Here is an 18,997-nt window from a genome sequence, read left to right on the forward strand (position 1 = left end):
CATGGGTAGCTGTATCCAATCTTTTGACTGGTACTGTGTCAATCATTGTTTGAATATGTTGGTAACCCTGTTGTATAAAACTGATAATGCCCTCGAAGCTGGTGTTGGGAGGATATAATGGCAGGGTTTGCCAGCCCTCGGCTTTGTCCTACCCTAACATCCACGCCAATATATCAATCCTCCAATCAGTAGCTTCTCAGACATTATCACTGAATCAGATGTCTGTTACATGTCTTGCTAATAGATGTTCTCTTCTCTCTCGTTCCACAGATCTACTCTGCTAAGTAGAGTCTAGAGTTTCTGAAGGAGGAACCAAGTCAACCCAGTCTGACAACCAAGCCGTGCCCTGTGGGGATGCCCAAATAACAGAAGTCCTGTTTGGATGGGAAACGACAATCTGACCTGTTCTGTTGAGCAGATCAGGAACTTTTCTGTTCTCCGGTCATGGAGAGTTTGGTCTTCTTCATGTTGTATGTTTCCAGGGAAACTTTTTTCATCTCTTTTGAATGAATTTCTATACTTTAAATTATTTTGGAAACAAATAAATAATAAGTTACGACCATCGTGAGGAGGAGAGGAAAGTCCAGGGAAACTTTTTGTTGTTGTCCTTTTGGCTACGTCTGTTGAAAACGTAACAAAACACACCGTGTATTTACACCAGGTGACACTGTTCTCCGGACATTTTGAAGATGTATTTGACTTTCTACAGGAGTTGAGAGTTGGCTGCTGGATGGCCAACTGATTCAGTCCTAACGTGTACAACGAACAGGCTGCTTTCTCTCTCTCTCTTTGTCTCTCTTTCTCTCTCTCTCTTTGTCTCTCTTTGTCTCTCTCTCTTTGTCTCTCTCTTTCTTTCTCTCTCTCTTTCTTTCTTTCTTTCTTTCTTTCTTTCTTTCTTTTAAAAAGCCAGCATTGTGTTTACTGGGAATCAGGATACTGTATAATGGTGTCAAAGCTAAGCTACAGCAGGGTTGGTATAGAAAATATGAAGCTAATGTTTGTGTGTGTATGTGTGTCACATGTACCGTTATACGTGACTCTCTTGCTCCAGTCGGTGTGGTCGGCCAAGCACTGAGAACTTTACTGCTCAGTATGTTTACAATGCACTGAGTGCATATGGATTGGAAACATGATGTCCATTCTTTTGTTTGTATAAAAGCTTTGTGATACTCTACAACAGGAAGCGACACCTTCCTTCTCCTCTCATCCTTTATCAATGGGACACTCAGCCATGGGCAGAAACAGAGGGGTGGGTGGGGATGTCAAGATGGTATTAACGTCCACCCCATGAAGTCCCCGGGACCGAGTTTGGGAAACACTGATATAGAGAATAGTGTGCTATTTGGGACGCAGCTCCTGATGATCAGTGTTATGGTGTTCTGCCACTAACCAGTGTGATCCTGATGACCAGTGTTATGGTGTTCTGCCACTAACCAGTATGATCCTGCTGATCAGTGTTATGGTGTTCTGCCACTAACCAGTGTGATCCTGATGATCAGTGTTATGGTGTTCTGCCACTAACCAGCCACTTTGATGGAATAAATATAGCTTTGGAGGACTGTCCTGTGCTGAACACTCAAGATGATCCATGCTGTGATAGTGGCGTACCTAACCACTATGCCCCTCCCATGAGTATGGTAGTATAGAAATGCAATGCGGTTGTATCGCCCCCTTGTGGTTGAGTTAAGTAAGTGCTGTGGCGGAGCAGAGTTGAGTCGTGAATGAGTTGATTTATGTAATGGTGGAGATTGTGTTGTGAGCTGAGGAGTTGGACATTTTTTTTCCTCAGTTAATACTGGATCAAACGTTCTTCCTAATAGGTTGTACTTTCTTCATATTATTGTTTTCATCATGTTTGTTTTATTTATGATCCTCTCTGTAGTCGTCATTTTTTTAATATTATGGATATATACAAATATTTTATTGTATTTGTTATATCATTTTGTACGAGGTACATTTCATTGTTATTAGATTTTGCCCTAAACTGATTATTTTTTGTTCAGGTTTGTATGAGAACACTTCATTTTTAGAATTCGAGTAAACACTTTGAAGTTAAACATGTTGGTCACGTTCCAGGCCCACTACATTGTAGGCGTGGCAAAGCTGATATCTGTCCAGGCGTCTGCAATGTCGTCGTTCTGGAACGCGGCCATTGACTGACGTATAGCTTTGCCTTGTCTTTTGCAGTTTCTCCTCTCTACATGATAATGTGGTTTGACTGTGTAAATACAGTCAAATCAGACTAATCAGACTAATTCAATTTCCATGTGAATTGACATATTTCATGGCTTGACCTTGTATCAAACTGAGTTGACAGAGGAATCTCCATCTGTTATGGTGGTTAGGTGCTATATTAACCCTATAATCACTGACAATGGACTACTGGTAGAGAATATACTGAAGCTGCCCCTACCTTTTTTTATTGAGGTTATTATTCACAATTCATGAGCATTTGATCCGGAAACATTTTGAGACTAGGGAATCATATTACTCACATTTCTGCTGAATAGGAATAGACAAGCTATAGCTTCGTCGTCGTCGTCATCATCATCATCATCATCATCATCATCATCATCATCATCATCATCATTATTTAAAGACATTGCATTTGGAAATTACTGCCACTTCAAATAAAACAGTGTATTTTGCCTGTCTGTAGACCATTTGTAAAATAGGAATGACATCAAAACATTTTTGTGTAAAATTGAATCAGATTATACTTAAACTAATATTTTGTGACAAAATCTCAGATTTTTGGCATTGTCAAAACCCACTCTGTTCTCATAGGCTACTGATCTTGTCATTGGCCAGTCCAAGACGCTCCACACGGGACAGTAAAGCTGATCTTCTTCGGCCAATCTCTGATTCCTCCGTCAGCATCTCGTCCAAGTCATCGCTGTTCAGCAGGCCCAACATCTTACTGCAAAGGATCCTGGCTGACTCCTTCAGGATGAAGTAACGGATCAGCATGGGCACCTGGTCCGCCAGTCGCTGCACCACGATCTGAGAGAGAGGTAGGCGGGAGAGGAAAAGAAAGTTTAAGTGAGACCGAGAGTGACGACTGACAATTCTCTGTTTTGTCGGGGCTAATCTCGTGGCCAGACTACGTAAACATGAATGGTACCATAGGTCTGTCTTTATACTATTGGACAACGAGCAGCAATAGTTCCACTGCTTGTTTTTTTTTCATAACTGGTTATTTAGACAAATCACAATTTCACAGATGTTAGCATTTGTTTTTGCATTTCGGGAAGGGGTAGGGGATATTCGGCCCGTAAACGTCCCGTAATTTGTAAAGAGAGAGATGATGGAGCATCTCGATCACTGCATCGCTTCTTTTAACGCGTTTGGATGGACTCAAAACGTCATTGAGCAGTTGACCAATTACGTGAGACTTTTAGTTCTGGGTTAACCAAGATTGTCAGAACTAGCGTGTTAACTTCAGAGCGAGCAATCAATTGTTAGGGATGTTAGGGGTTAATTTGTGACTATGGGTATTTTAACCACGAAGGTTAAAGGGATACTGTGAAATTCTGGACATTAAGCCGTTTATTTATTTATCCAGTCAGATTAACTGGAGTTGGCGCAATACCTGTTAGATGCTGCATGGTTTTCATCCTGGTATATATCCTTCTGCATGTAGCTACTGTACTTTATATCTCCAAGTTGAAACTCACACACTGGTCGAATCAACGTTGATTCCACCTCATTTCGAGGAAATGACGTCGAACCAATGTGGAATAGACGTTTGAATTGACGTCTGTGCCCAGTTGGTAGTCCATTCTACCTCATAGTATGCCTTGAGCAGCTCGGGATATTTGCTCCTGGTGTCGTAACCGGAGCAGTCTGGGGTTTCCTCCTCTGGATTCAATGTTTCAAAGAAGATATCATCCTGTGTGTAGACCTGCATCTCCATTTTAAACTGCTCCTCGATCCTCTTCATCACTATGTTTGACTGCAATTCCTGGATGTTTTCAATGTTTTTCTATGAGTTCAAACAAAAAGTAAGTGCTCTATTCAGTCTTTATTGTGGATGTTCAGCTCTATTCAATCCGTAATTGCCATTTAAATGCAATTTTCCGATTGACCTGACGTATTCAGCGTTGACCATGAATGCAGCCTCCGCCAACGCCTGAACAATGCCTTTAAATTTCAATTGACCAATAGCGCTGAACTTCAGCGATACTGGTTAAATCAAGTCCTAAATTACAATGAGAACAAAAACAACTAACTTTGGATGCAGGAAGGTATTGTAATACTGTTATTGTTTCAGAGACAGATTCAGATCCAAGTATCTTGTGGTGGGTTTATTTTGAACATTTTACGCTACAAAATAACCCACATGTACTCGTAATTCTTCATCAAAAGTATATATATATATATATATATATATATATATATATATATATAAATGTATTTAATGTAAAACAGACAAACATTTAGAACAACTGGGTATGATACTTAAAATTATTAACAAATGATTATGGCCATTACCATTGAAACGTGCTGAAGATAAGGAAAATTCTCGAAGCTGACTTTGGACAAATTAACAAATTGTGTATGCACCATTTCTGAAAAACACAAAGGAATGCATTTGTTAAAGGGATATAGACTAAATGTAACATTATTTTCTATTGACCTTTTAGTTGTTGCTGATTCACCAAAACGTCCTTTACTGAGTGCTTAATAAGCATGTTTGTCTTGTCAGAAGTTCCTCAGAGCCCCCCCATACACGATGCATCAGAGCCCCCCGCCCATACATGATGCCTCAGAGCCCCCCCATACACGATGCATCAGAGCCCCCCCCATACACGATGCATCAGAGCCCCCCCATACACGATGCATCAGAGCCCCCCCATACATGATGCATCAGAGCCCCCCATACATGATGCATCAGAGCCCCCCATACACGATGCATCAGAGCCCCCCCATACACGATGCATCAGAGCCCCCCCATACACGATGCATCAGAGCCCCCCCATACACGATGCATCAGAGCCCCCCATACATGATGCATCAGAGCCCCCCCCATACACGATGCATCAGAGCCCCCCATACACGATGCATCAGAGCCCCCCATACACGATGCATCAGAGCCCCCCCCCATACATGATGCCTCAGAGCCCCCCATACATGATGCCTCAGAGCCCCCCATACATGATGCCTCAGAGCCCCCCCATACATGATGCCTCAGAGCCCCCCCCCCATACATGATGCATCAGAGCCCCCCCATACATGATGCATCAGAGCCCCCCATACATGATGCCTCAGAGCCCCCCCCATACATGATGCATCAGAGCCCCCCCCATACACAATGCATCAGAGCCCCCACATACATGTTGCATCAGAGCCCCCCCCCATACATGATGCCTCAGAGCCCCCCCCTACACGATGCATCAGAGCCCCCCCATACATGATGCCTCAGAGCCCCCCATACATGATGCCTCAGAGCCCCCCATACATGATGCATCAGAGCCCCCCCCATACATGATGCATCAGAGCCCCCCCCCCATACACGATGCCTCAGAGCCCCCCATACACGATGCATCAGAGCCCCCCCCCATACACGATGCATCAGAGCCCCCCCATACACGATGCATCAGAGCCCCCCATACACGATGCATCAGAGCCCCCCCCATACACGATGCATCAGAGCCCCCCCCATACACGATGCATCAGAGCCCCCCATACACGATGCATCAGAGCCCCCCCATACACGATGCATCAGAGCCCCCCCATACACGATGCATCAGAGCCCCCCATACACGATGCATCAGAGCCCACCCATACACGATGCATCAGAGCCCCCCCCCATACACGATGCATCAGAGCCCCCCCCATACACGATGCATCAGAGCCCCCCCATACACGATGCCTCAGAGCCCCCCATACACGATGCATCAGAGCCCCCCATACACGATGCATCAGAGCCCCCCCATACACGATGCATCAGAGCCCCCCATACACGATGCATCAGAGCCCCCCATACACGATGCATCAGAGCCCCCCCATACACGATGCATCAGAGCCCCCCATACACGATGCATCAGAGCCCCCCATACACGATGCATCAGAGCCCCCCATACACGATGCATCAGAGCCCCCCATACACGATGCATCAGAGCCCCCCCATACACGATGCATCAGAGCCCCCCATACACGATGCATCAGAGCCCCCCCCATACACGATGCCTCAGAGCCCCCCCCATACACGATGCATCAGAGCCCCCCCCATACACGATGCATCAGAGCCCCCCATACACGATGCATCAGAGCCCCCCCCATACACGATGCATCAGAGCCCCCCCATACACGATGCATCAGAGCCCCCCCATACACGATGCATCAGAACCCCCCATACACGATGCATCAGAGCCCCCCATACACGATGCATCAGAGCCCCCATACACGATGCATCAGAGCCCCCCCATACACGATGCATCAGAGCCCCCCCCATACACGATGCATCAGAGCCCCCCCATACACGATGCATCAGAGCCCCCCCATACACGATGCATCAGAGCCGCCCCCCCCCATACACGGTGCATCACAACAATACATTTCACAGGTGCAATGAAGGGACTTTCAGAAATTGCAATGCAGTATGGGACATCACATGGAATCTTGGGCTTCTGGTCAGTTACCTCTGATTTTCTGGAGCGTCATCATAGCTGGTTCCCTAAGTTCAGCCACTAGTATTCGAACAAAGCGTTTAAATACCATGTAGTTAGTGAATCCTGGCAGCTCACTTCCCCTGTGCTTCAGATCATAATCATCCACCACTTGCTGCACTACTTCGTGGTCTAAATTGAGAAAAAAAAACAGAGATTTAGAGAAATTGTTAAATGTTAATAATTTTGGAAAATATAATCGATTATAATTACTTTTTGTATGACGTTACTATTAGTATAATAACAATAATATTGTGATTGAATAATTATGTTGTACACAGTGTTGTAGTAGAGGGTAAATGCCTGTAGGTGGCGTTTACTGACCTATCGCAGAAAAATGCTTTGAAAATACAAGGGACATTTTTTTTCTTCACCACGAACAGCGATCAATGTTTACTCACCAATTTATTGTTGTGCATCTTACTGGTTGTGTGTCTTACACAGTTAACAATACTAGTGTACATATCTGTGTGCGTGTACTGTAGTATCAGTACAAGTTATGGATATAGACATGTTGAGCAATAGCCTGTCTATTCAAAAGTGTACCTACAATTTGGCTTGGCGTTTTGAAGACATTTCATCCAATCTGCAAATTCACTTCGCATGAGGACAAATAGATTTTCCTCGACAATATTATCCCCTGTGGACAGATGAGTAATCTTCTCATTGAACTCTGTTATGATCTGAAGGGAGAAAAATAACAAACACCTTCTGACTCCTCTGTAGTTCACATTTAATCCTCTTTTAAAGAACTAAAGTTAGTATTACTTTTAGTAACAATGTTTATTGATTTTTTTTATTTAAACTTGATTTAACTAGGCAAATTAGTTAAAGAACAAATTCTTATTTACAATGACATCCTACCAAAAGTCAAAAGACCTCCTGCGGGGATGGGGGCTGGGATTAAAAATATATATATATATATATGTAAAAATATAGGACAAAACACACATCATGACAAGAGAGACAACACAACATTACATAAAGAGAGACCTCAGACAACCACATAGCAAGGCAGCAACACATGACAACACAGCATGGTAGCGAAACAACATCACAACAACATGGTAACAACAAAACATGGTAAAATTTAATGTTTTAAATATGAGCAATAATATTGACAACGTTGTTATTTGTATGGAGGAAAAAATATACTTTACTCCTACTAAAGGTGTGTTTGGATCCTTTTCGGGGGAACTCGTAGTTGGTGAATGCATTGGAGTGCTTTTGAAGTCGGAAAAACAATGAATCCAAAGAGATTTTAACTAGAATTGAGCAAGATGCCTAAGCTAGGTAAAATTGCTAATAATATTAGCTTGCTTATGTTGACATTGGGTCAAACTAGATACATTGTCCACATTATTGGGATTTTCAATATTGTAACGACTCTGGGTTTATAGGGCGGAAATCGACCTTGCAGAAGGAGCATGCTTTTGCGGCACAGTCGAAGGCGCACCGGACCTCGGGCTCGAGACCTGCTCCCTGCTGTTTCATTACATTGGTGTCAGAAGTGATCGGACCTCGTGTAACAGTATAACTTTAGACCGGCCCCTCGCCCATAACCGGGCGCGAACCAGGGACCCTCTGCACACATCAACAACTGACACCCACGAAGCATCGTTACGCTATTTAGCGCGCACCGCTAACTAAGCAAGCCGTTTCACATCCGTTACGACAGTGCGTGTGTTTGACCGGCGCGTTCCTGTAAGACGTAGACTCTCAAGCTAGCGCGAGGACGCGCTCTTTGAAACGAACCGGGGTTTATAAGCCGGAAATCGACTCTGCGGCAAAGTCGATAGCTCGAAGGTCGAGGGTTCGAGACCTGCTCCCTGCTGTTTCATTACAATATGTTTTACCGTCTTTTGATCGGAAAGGTGAGTGATGAAACATATACAACGCGCAAACTCGGTATAATCATTCTGGTCCGAGTTTTCCATTTCGAACTCGGAGGATCATTCTAGTAGCTATTTCTAACTCGTATCTCAGAGTTTCCGATAGCATCCGAACGCATCAGCAATTGATGTGTTCTGTGAGCTCGCAATGAGTCATCGAGCCACGGAGCGGGAGGGGAGGACCGAGCCGGCCTGGAGGATAGGGGACATAGAGAGTCAAAGGATGCAGAAAGGGAAGAGAGGAGGGTTGAGGAGGCAGAGTCAGGAGAAAGGTTGGAGAAGGTATGAGCAGAGGGAAGAGATGAAAGGATGGAAGAGGAAAGAGTAGCGGGGGAGAGAGAGCGAAGGTTGGGACGGCGCGATACCATCCGAGTAGGGGCAGTGTGGGAAGTGTTGGATGAGAGCGAGAGGGAAAAGGATACAAGGTAGTGGTCGGAGACTTGGAGGGGAGTTGCAGTCCCTTCCGTCTTCAAGAGAGCGAGAGTTGCACCCCTTCTGAAGAAACCTACACTCGATCCCTCCGATGTCAACAACTACAGACCAGTATCCCTTCTTTCTTTTCTCTCCAAAACTCTTGAACGTGCCGTCCTTGGCCAGCTCTCCCGCTATCTCTCTCAGAATGACCTTCTTGATCCAAATCAGTCAGGTTTCAAGACTAGCCATTCAACTGAGACTGCTCTTCTCTGCATCACGGAGGCGCTCCGCACTGCTAAAGCTAACTCTCTCTCCTCTGCTCTCATCCTTCTAGACCTATCGGCTGCCTTCGACACTGTGAACCATCAGATCCTGCTCTCCACCCTCTCCGAGTTGGGCATCTCCGGCGCGGCCCACACTTGGATTGCGTCCTACCTGACAGGTCGCTCCTACCAGGTGGCGTGGCGAGAATCTGTCTCCTCGCCACGCGCTCTCACCACTGGTGTCCCCCAGGGCTCTGTTCTAGGCCCTCTCCTATTCTCGCTATACACCAAGTCACTTGGCTCTGTCATAACCTCACATGGTCTCTCCTATCATTGCTATGCAGACGACACACAATTAATCTTCTCCTTTCCCCCTTCTGATGACCAGGTGGCGAATCGCATCTCTGCATGTCTGGCAGACATATCAGTGTGGATGACGGATCACCACCTCAAGCTGAACCTCGGCAAGACGGAGCTGCTCTTCCTCCCGGGGAAGGACTGCCCGTTCCATGATCTCGCCATCACGGTTGACAACTCCATTGTGTCCTCCTCCCAGAGCGCTAAGAACCTTGGCGTGATCCTGGACAACACCCTGTCGTTCTCAACCAACATCATGGCGGTGGCCCGTTCCTGTAGGTTCATGCTCTACAACATCCGCAGAGTACGACCCTGCCTCACACAGGAAGCGGCGCAGGTCCTAATCCAGGCACTTGTCATCTCCCGTCTGGATTACTGCAACTCGCTGCTGGCTGGGCTCCCTGCCTGTGCCATTAAACCCCTACAACTCATCCAGAACGCCGCAGCCCGTCTGGTGTTCAACCTTCCCAAGTTCTCTCACGTCACCCCGCTCCTCCGCTCTCTCCACTGGCTTCCAGTTGAAGCTCGCATCCGCTACAAGACCATGGTGCTTGCCTACGGAGCTGTGAGGGGAACGGCACCGCAGTACCTCCAGGCTCTGATCAGGCCCTACACCCAAGCAAGGGCACTGCGTTCATCCACCTCTGGCCTGCTCGCCTCCCTACCATTGAGGAAGTACAGTTCCCGCTCAGCCCAGTCAAAACTGTTCGCTGCTCTGGCCCCCCAATGGTGGAACAAACTCCCTCACGACGCCAGGACAGCGGAGTCAATCACCACCTTCCGGAGACACCTGAAACCCCACCTCTTCAAGGAATACCTAGGATAGGATAAGTAATCCTTCTCACCACCCCCCCCTTAATGATTTAGATGCACTATTGTAAAGTGGCTGTTCCACTGGATGTCAGAAGGTGAATTCACCAATTTGTAAGTCGCTCTGGATAAGAGCGTCTGCTAAATGACTTAAATGTAAATGTAAATGTAAACCAACGTGTTTCTTTTGCTAAGCGTCCTTGTGAGAGTAACGCAAAATTAACATAAGTAAGACACAACTTTCCATAGAAAATAATATTGTAATAATAAGGTGTTTATTTTATTGAACAAGTCATTTTTACTGGACCCCTACACTGCTCATAAGGGTTTTATATCTTTGTTATCTGTTATATTACTGTTTACTCCTGAAGAATCAATGGGCACCATTGGATTGGTTGAAATTGAACTGACCATTGAACAGTAGGAAATATACCAGATGTGCTTTATGTTAGTTAAAACATAGACTTAACATTTGGGAGACGGAAAAAACAATATGTATATTTAAGACGTCATAGTATAGGTGGAGACGGGAAAAAATATGTATATTTATTAAGATGTCGTAGAATAGGTGGAGACGGGAAAAAACAATATGTATATTTAAGACGTCATAGTATAGGTGGAGACGGGAAAAAATATGTATATTTATTAAGATGTCATAGTATAGGTGGAGACGGAAAAAAATATGCATATTTAAGATTTCATAGTATAGGTGGAGAATATTGCACAGAGAAGAATCTTCCCAAGTTGATTCAGGTGAAAGACAGAGAAAGGTGAACGGTTACTTACGCCAATGAGGAACTCCTTCCTTTCTGCAAGGTCTGACGGGGGCCCACCCTCACACTCTAACAACGCCTACCTCACGTTCCACAGCTGCTTTTTAATCTGATTAGACATATCTGGTAGGGATTTCTGACCAAAAACAAACCAAATACACAACTTAAACAGACTGTCAGACACCAGACCTGGGGTGTACATGAGGCATACGGTAAAGGACAGATGCTCGAATGATAATAGCACGTGGTTGGACTAACTTTGATGTGGCTGACCAGGGTATAGGTTAGCTTTGTGGCTAGGTGCTTGGTGGTTGCCCTTTCCTCAAGCAGGAGGGATCTATACATTGAAAAGGAGAGGAATTTAATTAACACATTTTAAAGTGTTACAAAAATGAAATGTAATCACAATAATATGGCAACATGTACAGTTAGGTCCACAATTATTGGCACCCTTGATAAATTTGAGCAAAATAGGCCGTATAAAGTATATAATACAAATACGAAGCTATATTGTATGCTAAAAATAATGAAAATTATATTTTAGACTCTAACCCAATTGCTCCAAAAAATATATTTTGTCTAATAAGTAAAAACATGTTTTTCAAAATTACTGGCACCCCTGTTTTCAATACCTCACCTTGCCAGAATAATGGCACTGAGCCTTTTTCTCAAATGTGTTTTGAGAATGGAGAACAGATTAGGAGGGGTCTTAGACCAGTCCTCCATACAGAATCTTTCCAGATCCTTGATATCCTTCATCTGCCCTCTTCAATTCAAACCACAGGTTTTCAATGAGGTGGATATTGCAAAATGTTGATTTTTGGGTCAATTAATGATTTCTTTGTGGATTTTGATGTGGCCTTGGGGTTATTGTCTTGCTGGAATATCCACTTGGGGACACGATTCAGCCTCCTGGCAGAGGCAACCAGGTGTCTGGCCAAAATGTCCTGGTACTTGGTAAAGTTCATGATGCCGTTGACCTTAACGTGGGTTTAAGTACCATTGAGACTTGCCGCAAGTGGAGCTTCCAGCAAGACAATACGTTGAAAGTCATTGCTTGCTATTAAAAAGGTTTTAATGGTTAATCATAGCATAATGCATTTGAAAAACAACATCAATTCAAATGTACTTTACAAAATGCTAAAGGCTACCGTAGGTACTATCAAATGCCTTGTACATCTGAGCAGTGATCTGGTACTGGTACTTCCTGTATATAGCTCCACATTGATTTGGTACTGGTACTTCCTGTATATAGCTCCACATTGATCTGGTACTGGTACGTCCTGTATATAGCTCCACATTGATCTGGTACTGGTACTCACTGTATATAGCTCCACATTGATCTGGTACTTCCTGTATATAGCTCCACATCGATCTGGTACTTCCTCTATATAGCAACATTCTTGTGATTTTATTATATTCCTCGTCTTACTATTTTATTTTGTATTATTATACTTATTATTATTTTTTACACTCTGCATCTTTGGGAAGGGCTCGTAAGCAAGTATTTCAGAGAAAAAAGTCTACACCAGTTGTATATTCGTGGCATGTGCCATTTGTTTTTTGTTGCTGTTGATTTCATTCGAAATTTTACTTGAAGTGCTCGTGATCTTGAAAGAAGTCAAACTCCTCTTCAAGTGCCTGAGCTATGGACATTTTATCATCGATCTGCTTCTGACCACGACATTTCACCATGACGTAGCCCATATTGAGTGGAAGGGTTTTATTGCGGACAATTTCCAACACGTCCTTCTCCGTCCCCTTGTCTATCAGGTCTGGCTTTGTCAGAATGGCTGGAAGAACAAATGAAAGAAATGAAATGCGTTACGATACGTAGATATCTAAGTGCTTAATAGTGACTAACCATTTTCATCAACTGTATTAAAAAAAAAAAAAAAAGGAAAGAACTAATCTTTATCATTTTTTTACCCAGAGTTCTCGTTCCTTCAGGATCCACTTTTTGCACCATTTTCAGGGCTTCTGTTGTTGCTATGTCATTATAACATGGTATTACCACTAAGTTAATGGTTTTCTTTTTCGAAATGTATTTCATGATTAGACTTTTGATCTGCGGAAAAAGTAGAAGAGCAGGGAGCCACGTGGTACATTATCGTTTCGTGTTACATTATCATTACATGGTACATAATCAGAAGTAACACTGCTTTCCTTTCCTTCACCTTCTACTCTACATTACCAGGAAACAACAGAAACATGACTCATTTTAAGGTTAATTCACATCCGCATGAAGGTAAACCTCTGTAATCAAAATGGTGGACTGTTATGATGAACTACAGTACGAGAGAACCAAGAAAGTCTACTGGACAAACTCCAAAAAGTGATCAACTCGAGACTCACTTGGGCTTCAATGTCTTCTGGTTGTCCTGGTACTGGTACCCTGGCGATCCCAGGTAAGTCAATCAGACTGAGATCACATACCATGGAAGACTTGATTTTGAGAGTGATCAGATCTTCACATATCCCCACTCCCCTTCCAGCTAACTCGTTCTGAGCTGTTAAATCAATGTGAAAATTGTGATGGGAATACAACTGCCTCATGCACAGAAAAACTGTTAAAAAACCCCACAAAGGACAAAGGAAAATCCCTGATATCACAATCGTACACTGTGTAAACCAGGGTTGGTCAACCATTCTCCCGGAGAGCGACTGAGTGTACTCCTCAAAGAGGTAGTTTCTGGTCTAAATCCGTCCTCGTTTTTACCCATCATACCTTGCTCGACGTGCCTCGCAACTTCTTCTCGGTCATCAAATTCAAAAGTTTTGTTTTTGTATGAGATGACAGCCTTCCACGCCACTCCGCTGACATAACAGAGTCTGAGTTCCAGGGGACACCTGGTGACAATACCTGGATGGGGAACAAGACCGTACTAATGACAGATCAGTATAAGGTAATATAACACTGTCACGTCTAGCCCAAAGAGGTTTTAATGCCCTGACAAGACCCCTATCTGACACCTAACATTATTGGTAGTGTATGTTAAATAGTCTCTCAGCGGCAATTCTAAGAGAACAGTCAACAGGTTATGCTATAGCTTACACACACAAAAAAGAAATGCTTCACCGTTTGATAATGACATTGTGTCAACATAATTACTCACCATTCCCTCTGGGCAGTGCCACCCCAGATAGGGCCTCAAGCACAGAGCTCTTTCCTGAACTCTGGTCTCCCACCACAGCAATGGATGGCAGAGGCAGCTCCTTCTCTATCCCAATGGATCTCAGGTAGTCTATTAATTCAATGAAGGGCCGGACCTTCTTCGCCAACTGGTCTTGAAACATGCTTGGGGTTATGTCGGGTACAAAACAACGACATGTTAAATGGTTAATTTGTTGATTAGACTAATGTATGGCTAAATTGATTGAAAATGCAGCCGATGTAAAACTATTGTGTTACAGATATTTTTTTATTATTGCGCTGCGAGAGTGCAATAACAGATTGTAAATAGAGGCCAGTATGCCTTTGTCATTAAAATCCAAAAACTGAAAGAATGTTGTCCCACCTTGGTCCATCTTCATCATCTGACATTTCTTTTCCTGTCTGAAATCCAAGAGAGGGCCCAATGAAATACCATTTTAGATTAAATGAAACAACTGAAATTTCCCTAAATGTTTTCTCTAGATAGATAGATAGACAGACAGACAGACAGATAGACAGATAGATAGATACCCAAGCATATGTCATATTTCATCAATGTATTTAAGTATACAGAAGTATGTCTGTGATAAATATACTCGAGTATATTTAAAATGATTTAAATTGGAACAATTTTAAATAGATTTAATGCATTTTATGCTAACTTAGTGTTTTGTTAACATTTAAGTATTATAAATACATAAATTATCTACATTTTTGCTTCTTTTACTTTCGGTTTTGTACATCAGCTGAAAATACAATATTTTTTGGTTTATCGAAAATATATTTCAAAGCAGTTTAGAGTGTACACTGATTCTCTACAACTATACTTGCTTGTTTTGTCACATAAACTAAAATAATGCCAGCTATTTGAATTTTAGCAACCAGAAAATGGTGCAGCGATTTCTGCATAGTGCATCTTTAAGTGTAATGCTAGTGAACATACAGTATACTTAAAGACAGAGAAGTGTGTTGAAGTCTAATGATAGTATATGTATAGTATACTTAAGATATACTAAAAAAGTGCATATCCTATTTAAAGTATATTACATTAATTTGTAGTATTTGTAATATATTAAAATATACTTTTTTTCCCCGCTTGGGTAGATAGATTGAAAGAAATGATTTATGACACTACCTATGCCCAGTTCTGAAGTATAAAATGTAACCTACAACATTTCCATGAATAACACCGACTTGAATTTGTTTGCACCTTGTCAGCTCTGGGCGGCAGGGTAGCCTAGTGGTTAGAGCGTTGGACTAGTAACCGAAAGGTTGCAAGTTCAAATCCCCGAGTTGACAAGGTACAAATCTGTCGTTCTGCCCCCTCAGTTAAGAATTTGTTCTTAACTGACTTGCCTAGAAAAATAAAAATCTTACCTCGTTTTAAATCGAATCACTTAAGACTCTAAACTGACCTCAGTCAAGACGTTATCTTGTGGTTTCTCTTGGGGATACAGTGAAAATGACTTGTTCAATTGCATTTTATAATCCAGGCAGTTCAAAGAGTAATGATATGAAGCATATTAAAACTAGGTTCAAATTCCTCAGGTCAATGTGACTTTCCATTGATTTCTAAGGTCCAACTCAGTTAAAATACAGTAAAATGTGTAAAATACAGTCTAAATGGAGAATACATATTCATTTGATTTGTCCTGCAGTGATGAAAGATAGGTGCGTTTAGGCTTAGACATCCTCAGCTTACAATTGGCTCATTCATCCCCTCTCTTCTCCCCTGTAACTATTCCCCAGGTCTTGGCAGTAAATGAAAATGTATTCTCAGTCAACTTACCTGGTAACATAAATGTAAAATAAAATAAAATATTGATTGATTTACATATGCAGAGTTGGACTATTGGTCGTAGAATTATCTAGGAACAAGGCAGGGGCTTCCCCTATTAGCTTATGTGTTTTGATCATGGAGTATAACGTTTTGGGGACCAGAGTAATTGACACATACATCATGGCAGCTTGACCTTGTATTAACTTTTGAGTTGATGGAAGAAGCTCCATATTATGGATGTTAGGTACTGTAGTAAAGCTATAATCCTATGAATCTTTATATACAGTATATTGGCCCAAATTTTATGATTTCCTTTGAGGGTTGTTATTGTCATTTGTGAAAACGGAAGAATCAAATCAAATCAAAATGTATTAGTCACATGCGGGGGGGGGTCAGGAAGACCAGGATCCAGTTGCAGAGGGTGGTGTTTAGTCCCAGGGTCCTTAGCTTAGTGATGAGCTTTGAGGGTGCTATGGTGTTGAACGCTGAGCTGTAGTCGATGAACAGCATTCTCACGTAGGTGTATAAGTAGTTACAGAAGTCAAAGACGCAGACAGATGGACAGAAAGAAGACAGTTGGTGAACAAGAGAAGATGATGGGAATAAAGGTGACAACATGAAGACAAATCATTTGAAGATAAAGGGAGGAGACAAATAAAAAACAGAGTCGGGTTGGGCCGGCAAGCAGTAATGCCATATACCAGTTGTGGTTTATTACTCCAGTCATTCATACTGTACATTTTTATAAACTTACAGTTGAAGGTATAAAGTTTTTATGGATTTACTATGCTGCTATCTGTCGTTGCTGGAATGCTGACTTGCGTCTTTCAAAAGACACTTTAGAGGGTTGCCAGGGTGATGTATGACGCTTACTGGCGGCCATGTTGGAAGACCACCCACATCAATTCTTCTGTCAACAACAGCTGAGTGGCTAGCCCAAGCTGTGTGACGGGAATGGGAATTCATTGCCAAAGACCTGGCACAGCAGCTGTGGCACTGTTAAACAAGAATGGAATTGGAGGAGGCACGGATGGTCTCATCCTTCCTGGAGAGGAGCGAACAGGGAGTTGACCTGACCACCCCTCCACATGGACCTGACCTGTCTGCCTTTCTTTCCCAATCTGCCCCTCTGGTACGGCATGGCACACAGTCCCCGGAGGCTCCCGAGGTCAACAGCCAACATGGAGCACGGGGGACAGGCCACTCCACCAAAGCCCTCTATGCCAGTGACACAAGTTAGCATACCTCCATCTAGACAAAGCATCATTCCTTCACCTGAGTTGGAGGCATGCATGGCCACGCAGTCATGGGTGAACAGGTTAGTACAGGAAGGGGCTGAGCACGCACTCTTGTGAGGCCACAATGTTGAGGATCAGCGAAGTGGAGATGTCGTTTCCTATCTTCACCACCTGGGGGACGGCCCGTCAGGAAGTCCAAGACCCAATTTCACAGGGTGGGGTTCAGATCCACAGCCTCAAGCTTAATGATGAGCTATGGTGTTGAATGCTGAGCTATTGTCAATGAACAGCATTGTTAAATATGTATTCCTCTTGTCTAGATGGGAAAAGGCAGTGTGCAGTGTGATTGCAATTTTTTCTAAAATGGAAAACAAATCTGTTTTTCCTTTGCCTTCATGTGGTATTGTGTGTAGATTGATGAGAAAGACAAACAATTTAATTCCTTTTAGAATAAGGCTGTAACGTAACAAAATCTGGAAAAAGTCAAGGGGTCTGAATACTTTCCGAATGCATTGTGTATAAATAGGTGGACATTTATGATTTCCTTTCTCTTTGATGGTACGGCAACTGCTCCGCCCACAACCGCAAGGCTCTCCAGAGGGTAGTGAGGTCTGCACAACACATCACCGGGGGAAAACTACCTGCCCTCCAGGACACCTGCACCACCCGATGTTACAGGAAGGCCATAAAGATCATCAAGGACAACAACCACCCGAGCCACTGCCTGTTCACCCCGCTATCATCCAGAAGGCGAGGTCAGTACAGGTGCATCAAAGCTGGGACCGAGAGACTGAAAAACAGCTTCTATCTCAAGGCCATCTGACTGTTAAACAGCCATCACTAACATTGAGAGACTGCTGCCAACATACTGACTCAAATCTCTAGCCACTTTAATAATAAAAAATTGGATGTAATAAATGTATCACTAGTCACTTTAAACAATGCGACTTTATATAATGTTTACATACCCTACATTACTCATCTCATATGTATATACTGTACTCTATACCATCTACTGTATCTTGCCTATGCCGTTCGGCCATCACTCATCCATATATTTATATGTACATATTCTTATTCATTCCTTTACACTTGTGTGTATAATAAGGTAGTTGTTGTGAAATTGTTAGATTACTTATTATATATTACTGCACGGTTGGAACTAGAAGCACAAGCATTTCGCTACATTCGCATTAACATCTGCTAACCATGTGTATGTGGCAAATAAAATTTGATTTGATTTGAAGCCACCCAGGTCATAGACTGTTCTCTCTGCTACCACACGGCAAGCGGTACAGGAGCGCCAAGTCTATGACCAAGAGGCTTTTTAAATAGCTTCCACCCCCGAGACATAAGACTCCTGAATTTTGTTTTCTCTTTTTCCTCTTTAAAAAAAAAATTTATTCAGTGAATATTTTTATTTCTTAACTCTTATTTTTCTTAAACATTGTTGGTTAAGGACTAAGTATTTCACTGTGAGGTGAAACACCTGTTGTAATTCGGTGCATGTGACAAATAATATTGCATTTTATTTTATTATTATAGTGAAGTCAAACATAAAGACAAAGAATGTGAAGAAAGGGAGGAGACAAATAAAAATTTGAGTGGTATATCATTTCTGTTTTATTACTTGAGTCATTCATAC

General features: G+C 42.8%; 1 protein-coding gene across 1 annotated transcript; it reads right to left on the reverse strand.

Moving 5' to 3' along the window:
* Window positions 1-2,386: 2,386 nt before the first annotated feature.
* Window positions 2,387-15,775, reverse strand: LOC135513712 (interferon-induced GTP-binding protein Mx2-like). The gene is given in 14 exon segments (XM_064936590.1): window positions 2,387-3,003; window positions 3,788-3,985; window positions 4,495-4,571; window positions 6,645-6,803; window positions 7,222-7,354; window positions 11,194-11,316; window positions 11,439-11,517; window positions 12,775-12,973; window positions 13,110-13,248; window positions 13,536-13,690; window positions 13,909-14,043; window positions 14,297-14,478; window positions 14,699-14,736; window positions 15,712-15,775. Coding segments are annotated over 13 exon segments (1,827 nt in total). The 5' UTR covers window positions 14,725-14,736; window positions 15,712-15,775; the 3' UTR covers window positions 2,387-2,781.
* Window positions 15,776-18,997: the final 3,222 nt, after the last annotated feature.

The sequence above is a fragment of the Oncorhynchus masou genome, chromosome 25 (assembly GCF_036934945.1).
Source record: "Oncorhynchus masou masou isolate Uvic2021 chromosome 25, UVic_Omas_1.1, whole genome shotgun sequence".
Classification (NCBI taxonomy): domain Eukaryota; kingdom Metazoa; phylum Chordata; class Actinopteri; order Salmoniformes; family Salmonidae; genus Oncorhynchus; species Oncorhynchus masou.